The sequence below is a fragment of the Setaria italica genome, chromosome VIII (genome assembly GCF_000263155.2).
Source record: "Setaria italica strain Yugu1 chromosome VIII, Setaria_italica_v2.0, whole genome shotgun sequence".
Taxonomy (NCBI): Eukaryota; Viridiplantae; Streptophyta; class Magnoliopsida; order Poales; family Poaceae; genus Setaria; species Setaria italica.
Window position 1 is genome coordinate 38,306,886 of NC_028457.1, and position 6,823 is coordinate 38,313,708.

At 46.8% G+C, this 6,823-nt stretch overlaps 2 protein-coding genes across 2 annotated transcripts; both read left to right on the forward strand.

The window, feature by feature from the left end:
• The first annotated feature begins 3,686 nt into the window (after positions 1–3,686).
• On the forward strand, positions 3,687–5,591 carry LOC111258176. The gene is made up of 4 exons (XM_022829019.1): positions 3,687–3,882; positions 3,988–4,076; positions 4,279–4,355; positions 4,628–5,591. The coding sequence occupies exons 1-4, from the start codon at positions 3,757–3,759 to the stop codon at positions 4,693–4,695; spliced, it is 360 nt and encodes a 119-aa protein (XP_022684754.1). The 5' UTR covers positions 3,687–3,756; the 3' UTR covers positions 4,696–5,591.
• A 20-nt stretch (positions 5,592–5,611) lies between these two features.
• Positions 5,612–6,616, forward strand: LOC111258177 (nifU-like protein 5, mitochondrial). The gene is made up of 2 exons (XM_022829020.1): positions 5,612–5,804; positions 6,041–6,616. The coding sequence occupies exons 1-2, from the start codon at positions 5,631–5,633 to the stop codon at positions 6,104–6,106; spliced, it is 240 nt and encodes a 79-aa protein (XP_022684755.1). The 5' UTR covers positions 5,612–5,630; the 3' UTR covers positions 6,107–6,616.
• The last annotated feature ends 207 nt before the right edge of the window (positions 6,617–6,823 follow it).

The window sequence follows — 6,823 nt, forward strand, 5'->3', positions numbered from 1 at the left end:
TCTCTCTTTCTCTCCATATCCTCTTCCTCTTTCACTCCTCCTCCCTCCTCTCGCAGGATTCCAGGTGAGCTCCTACTGCCCCTCCCCTTCCCTCTCTGCTCGCCCCTGATTGGCAGTGAGAAGCGGCAGTGGGGTTAGGGCGGGTGGTGGCGCGGTGGAGGTGTGGCCACCAGCGGGGCCACAACAGCGAAGCGGGCGGTGGAGGAGGAGGCGCGAGGCGCCTGACAGGGAGGAGAGGAGGTGTGAGGCGGAGGGATCCGGGCTGGCGGGAAGGAGAGGAGGCGTGGGGCTGGGCCGGTGTGGAGGAGCCTGACGGAAAGAGGGCGGCCGGCGTGGAGGAGGCTGGCGGAGCGGCCGGTGGGGAGGTGGCAGCCAAGCGCTGCGGGGCGGCCGGCGGGTGTAGGCAGAGTTTTTTTTTATTTTCTGGAAAAATATTTTATCCCACTTGGGAATACCAACCGGGATAAAAATAGGGGGTGGATCACGCGAGACTAAAGGACCCCCTTTTGTCTCGATTATTTTATCCCAGATGGCTTTTTGGTAGATTTGAAGCCTACCAATCGGGATAAAAGTTAAGTTTTCTGCCAGTGTTTTCACCGCCAGATCATTATACAGCCTGTTGGCGAAGGGGGTTCTCTGGATCTGACATTTTCATAAACCCGGATTTTGGAATGCCTCGCGTCCACCCCTCCCTAACCCTTATCCGCTCGCGTCCCCTCCTCCACCCCCATCCGCGAGACCTCCACCCCCTTCTCTCCCTCCCTTCCCCATTCTCTCCCTCACTTTGGCAAGAGCGAACCCTCCTCCCCCTTCGCCGCCCCTCTCCTCCCCCCTCCGCTCGCCCCTCACCTCATATGAGGAGCAGCTGCGGCGGCCTGCGGGAGGTCGGAGCTGCTCAGCGTCAGCATGTGGAGGAGTGGCGACGGGCTGCTCAGCATCGACGCGCGGGTAAGTTCTCTCTCTCTCTCCCCCCAGCACAGATCTTTCCCTCCCTCCCTCTATCACCAGATCTGGCTGGTGTGGAGCTAAGCCGTGGCCGCGAAATCTCTCGGCCGCATCTCATGGCCCCTCTCCCGACTGCATCTCGCCGGCGGCGCTCGGCCACCCCTTCCCCCGCAACCTGCCAGCCACTCCTCATCCCGCACAGACGCTGCTCCTGCTCCCCGGATCTCTGAGGTGCCTCAGGGATCTGGCGAGGAGGAGCGGCAGCCGGCCGGGAAGAGGAGTGGCTGGCGGGTCGCGGGGAGGGTAGACGGTGCAATCGAGGTGCGGTGGTGGGGTGACTGGGCGCTGCCGGTAGGATGCGGGCCACTTTTTTTTTTAATTTTTTAATAGGCATCACCAACAGTCGTTGATGATGGCTTACCCATCACCGCCGAATGTCGGGCAATGGTTTTCAAAACTTGCGGTGATGGGGTTATGGAGCCGGTGGTGATGTACAGTGTGGTGTAGTACTGAGGCTCTGCTTTGACTTTAGCATACAGCTGGCTTTGTTCTTGGTCTGCGTTTTTGTCTCAAACTTTTATGCAGCTAGTTTGTTTGTAGTTTACACATGGAGATGCTCAAGTGCGTTGGGCATAGAGATGTGACAAAGGGACGGATATTAATGTTGCACATACAGATTTTCAATGTTGCAGGTGTTTTGTTTCGATATTGTAACGGAACGTTGGACGTCCGGACGCTAGCAGGGCCTATTAACATTATATTGGTGCAAGTAAAAACATGGCAACAATTCTAAAGGAGCAAACAGTACCGGGCAAAGTAAGAGCCCAGGATCAATGGATATATGTGTCTCGATCAGTGTGACGATGGTTGGTGGGTTCGTACGCCCATCATTGTTGCCAATTCCGATGGATCCGCCCGTCGGGTAGTGATGGTTGTTTTTCATCGAGATTGTGTATATATATGGGGGTGTTTGATAGCAAAGGTTAAAGTTTAGCCTTCTCACATCGAATGTTCGGATGCTAATTAGGATGATTAAATATGAGCTAATTATAAAACTAACAGCAGAATCCCTAGGCTAAATCGCGAGATGAATCTATTAAGCCTAATTAATCTATTATTAGCGAATGGTTACTGTAGCACCACATTGTCAAATCATTGACTAATTAGGCTTAATAGATTCGTCTCGCGATTTAGCCTAAGGGTTGTGCAATTAGTTTTGTAATTAGTTTATGTTTAATACTCCTAATTAGTGTCCAAACATCCGATGTGATAGGGGCTAAAATTTAGCCCATGCCTCCCAAACACCCCTTACTCGTGGACATGTAAGTCATTGCAAGACTGCAAAGGAAGCAATGGCGCCCTCACCAAAGAATCTATCTGCCGCCCTCCTCCTGCTCGTCATCATGACTGCCGCCGGCGGTACTGCATCAACTACATCCGCGATGTCATTTGATTAATCTTTTACTCCGTTCGTTCCAAATTATAGATATTTTAGCTTTCGTAGATGCATAATTTTAACTATACACCTATATATAAATACTATAAGTTAGGACCTATAAATTAGGACGAAAGGAGTAGCGTATATATGCTCAAAGTCGTTTGATGATACGCGCCTTTAATTATTTGATTGACGACGTTCTTGCATGTATACTACTCGTCCCTAATTCCATTTAACAGAGTTGGCGTCTACTGGGGTCTATGCTTGCGAATACTACCTGAGCGGCAGTTACGAAGGGCCGTGCTACGGTGGTATGCAAAAACGATGGAAAAATCAACAACGTCCAAGGCGTCTGTCTAGATTTTAAATGCTGGTGCTACGCGCCGCCTTGCAACGGCCTCTAATTGAGATTATTGCTAGCTGCTGCAACGATAATAAATTCTTCCAAAGAATAATGATACTATCCTTCTTCCCGGCACTCATGTAATAATATATAATATTAATGTAGCTTACTTATGCTGTGGCAAATAAAATTGTTGTGTTTCTCTGTAGATGCAAGTTGTGGATTTCAACGATGAAAACTTAAAAGGTCAAATATTTGTCGTTATTGATTTTTTCTTGCAACTCATGCCGTTTTATTTAAAAATTTATACCAGCAGTCACGATGATGATGAGGAAGAGGAGGATGATGTACGGCTGCCTGCTGCAGCAGAGAGACTCCTTGGTGAAGGCTCCATTTGTTGCTTTTTGCAGGTGGAAGTTTGTACGTTAACGTTGAAAATGAGCTATCGGTCGAGCAGCAGATTATGGATGAGTGTGAAGTTTGTCAACATATATATATATATATATATATATATATATATATATATATATATATATATATATATATATATATATACACACACTATACAATACCCTGGGTACGGAATAATCTATTCCGTACCCGAGCCTATCGGTGCGCTCACGCGCGGCCGGTTCACGAACCGGTGTTTTTCGATTTTTATACCAGCTCATCCGAACGTGGGTTATTATCATCCCGTTCCCGTTCCTCCTAGCAGGAACCGCTCTCCATCCCCCGCCGCGCGCCGTCCCTCTCCATCCCCCGCCGCCGCCGCTCGCCACCCCTCCCCGCCGCCGCTCGCCACCCCTCCCCGCCGCCGCCGCTCGCCACCCCTCCCCGCCGCCGCCGCTACTTCGACCGCCCGTCCAAGTTCCTGGTGGTTTGCCTCAATGCCATTCGGGATGAGGTGGCGCCCGAGGACGGCGGCGGCAATAGCATCCACGGCGGCGGCGACTAGGGCGTGGAGCTCTGGAGGTCCTGCTCCTCCCCGGCGCCGTCCGACGTGCTCGACACCAGCGGCGCGTGCGCCACGATGGAGCAGACAGCGTGGGTCGTCTCCACTGCCTGCGACATCGTCGCCAGGAAGGAGAGGCTTGGGATGGTCGTCTCCTGCCCCTTCCTGCTGTACCTCGTCCCGTCCCAGGAGAAGGCCGCGCAAGTTGGTACTGCCATTTTGATGCTTACTGTGTATTTATCTGTATAGCTTTTTAATGAATCAAATGTGAATGACTTAGTTAAGTCATTAATTTGGTCGTTTGGGCAGGTGCGATCGATATGCAAACCCCTGAAGCCTCTTGGGATTCATTCAGTGAGCTTGCATTCTGGCGCTTCGGTTGAACATCAGATCTCTGGGTATGTTTTTTGTTCTTTTATTTGTGTTATCCTTTGTTTATTGCAAATGGAAAAATGTGTTATCTGTTAACCTAGACGCGTAGTGCTTATGCATATCAAATGGCAGCTGATATATTGGTGTTAATTCATTTTGTTTTGACTGCCCTCCCAGACTAAAAACTTGTGAGCCGGAGTAGACTAAAAATTCTACCACATTAAGCAGGATTACTAGGACCTTACAGTGGCAGTTGGTTCGATTAAGTACTCGGAGTCCAAACCGGCAGCAACGGAAATATTCAGGTAATAAAGAGGTTTGTTTCTTTCTTCTGGAATTCCATAGCCTGGTGAGTTTGGGTGAAACGAGGGGGGCTGAGTGAATTATAAGAGGATATTGGCCTGCTGCAACTTGAAATTCTAGTGTTTCCAAACTGACATTATGGCATGATTCACTGAATTCCTGTTTCAGATGGGCATGATTCACTTAACCTTCTGCTTCAGGTCTTTGAGAATTACAATTCTTGTAACAATTACTCCTACTAACTTAATCGGCATGCTTATGTTGCATGTGCTAGATGCTGTTATTCAAGCCTTCCATCAGAATGGTGAGATTGTCTTGAGACCTGGACTAAATGCTGTTTGAGTGCGATAGAACCATGATACAAATTCATTATCAACTTGGTATGAGGGTCTAATGACATGGCACTATGATTACAGCTCGAGTTAAGTTAAGACATGAAGTCATCCATGATTCCTTCTGTTAAATTTACCCATCTGGATATGTAGATATGCTTTTGTGATATGGTTAGATTTTCTAATTTAGGCTAATTAAGATTAGAGCTCATATTGTCATCTGAAATGTTAGCAGGAGGCAAATACTGAAATATTGCCATTTTTTAATTTGTTGTTTGGTTTGGTTTGTCTTCATTGTCGAAAAAAAGACTAATAATCATGTTTATGAACTACTAGGAGATATGCTTTGTTTTTTCTTTGGAGTTTTGGACTCCAGATTCTCTAACTAGCAATGAAGTGTAGATAGGAAATGCTGACAAACACACAATCTTATTTATGCTAATGCCTCTCATCAATACTGTTAGGTTCTGACTCATTTGAAGCTTATTCACAGAATACCAGGGTACAGAATAGCTTAGAAATAAAATTATTCTGATCATCAACATCAACTCATTTGAAGCTGTGACCTGTAATGACGAGATAAATAGAGATACTAAAACATCTGACTGTGTGCTCTTTACGCAACATGCCTCAGAACCTAATCCTAGTAATCTATAATAGTGCTTTACTGCCACCTAGGTAAAAAAATGTTTGAAACCCACAACCCTCTGATTGTACCATTTTGTTATCTTGACTTGGGAACACTTCGACAACTGCCTATGGTATACTGGCTAGCATTTGGTTGTGATACTGAAGATCCTATACTCTTTCCTCCTAGGATGATTCAGAAATAGTTGCCATGATAAAAGAATTGTTGGAGACTCGCATTCGGCCAGCTGTTCAAGATGATGGTGGTGACATTGAATACCGAGGTTTGATCCGTTAGTCTTTCTCTCCCTCCCCAGCATGCTGTCTGCTGATATTGAATATTTGGATTCCTTCGTCTCACTAGGATACTATCCTTTCAGAGAAACAGGGATAGTTAAGCTTAAAATGCAAGGTGCCTGCAGCGGGTGTCCAAGTTCATCCGTCACATTGAAGTCTGGGATAGAAAACATGCTTATGCACTATGTACCTGAGGTAACGTGATGTGATTTATACGTTCTTGCTGACGGTCGTTAATGCTTGTGGCTCATGTGAAAGATGTTTTCTATTTGATAACTAGATTGCTTGTCATGTGCTGATATTCAGGAAATGAGTTCCTATTGCAATTGTTCCATATAATTTGTTTTTCATAAAGGGGGAGATTATCCATTGATTCTCAGTGGCAGGCCTTAAGATTTCTATTGTGCTAATTTGTCATACTGCTTTGGCAGGTGAAAGGAGTAGAGCAAGAGTTTGATGGTGACGAGGAAGCTGAGCTGGCTGGACAGATGGAATGAGCTTTTTCAGTTATAAGGGTCAACGCATCCTCTTCAAATGTTGCCGCTCGCCATCCGCAGCTGCCGCCGCCGCCGCTCGCCCGCAGCAGCCACAGCAGCAGCTCAAGTGGCAGCGGCTGATGCTGGGAAGCTGATTGATATCAATGCACCAGTGGATCTGGGAACAGAATCAAATGTGCTGCACACATTTGAGCTCCCTATATCATTGTCTGCTCTGCAAGAATTTGGCGGAGCCAAGGGCCTGTTTGATGGTTACATGGTTAGAAAGCAGAAGATAGAAGCTACAATGGGGTATCTGTGCTTCTGCAGGTTGCTCAGCGGATTCAACTGTCTGCCTGGCTTCAGTGCCTCTACAATTGTCCAGATCATCCGCTTTCCCTTATTTTCTTAGAAACAACATGCAGTCTATACAGTTTCTTCATAAATATTACCTACTGTATGACTGATTAATGTTTATACATGTGGAGTGTGTTGTCATCTTATCGTTGTTATTTGACAATATGCAAGTTGATGATTTGAATCCATAGTCAGTCCATCCAACACAGCACAGAGGATAGGGCCTTCCTCCTCAAAATGACGATCTGCCCTCCTGCTGACAATAACCCCTGTGCCCTCATCCAATCTAGCAAAGTTGGACTGCATGCACATTGAGCACACAATTCAGCGATGGGATTAATACATTTATCAGTTGATAAGAAACATTAAATTTTGTCCAGG

Excerpts from the sequence above, each read along its gene's own strand:
- LOC111258176 (XM_022829019.1), top strand. The coding sequence starts at position 3,757 with ATGGAGCAGACAGCGTGGGTCGTCTCCACTGCCTGCGACATCGTCGCC. Across the intron at positions 4,077-4,278 it reads GTTGAACATCAGATCTCTGG|GATTACTAGGACCTTACAGT; the intron begins GTATGTTTTTTG and ends CACATTAAGCAG. Across the intron at positions 4,356-4,627 it reads GCAGCAACGGAAATATTCAG|ATGCTGTTATTCAAGCCTTC; the intron begins GTAATAAAGAGG and ends TGCATGTGCTAG.
- LOC111258177 (XM_022829020.1), top strand. The coding sequence starts at position 5,631 with ATGCTGTCTGCTGATATTGAATATTTGGATTCCTTCGTCTCACTAGGA. Across the intron at positions 5,805-6,040 it reads TTATGCACTATGTACCTGAG|GTGAAAGGAGTAGAGCAAGA; the intron begins GTAACGTGATGT and ends CTGCTTTGGCAG.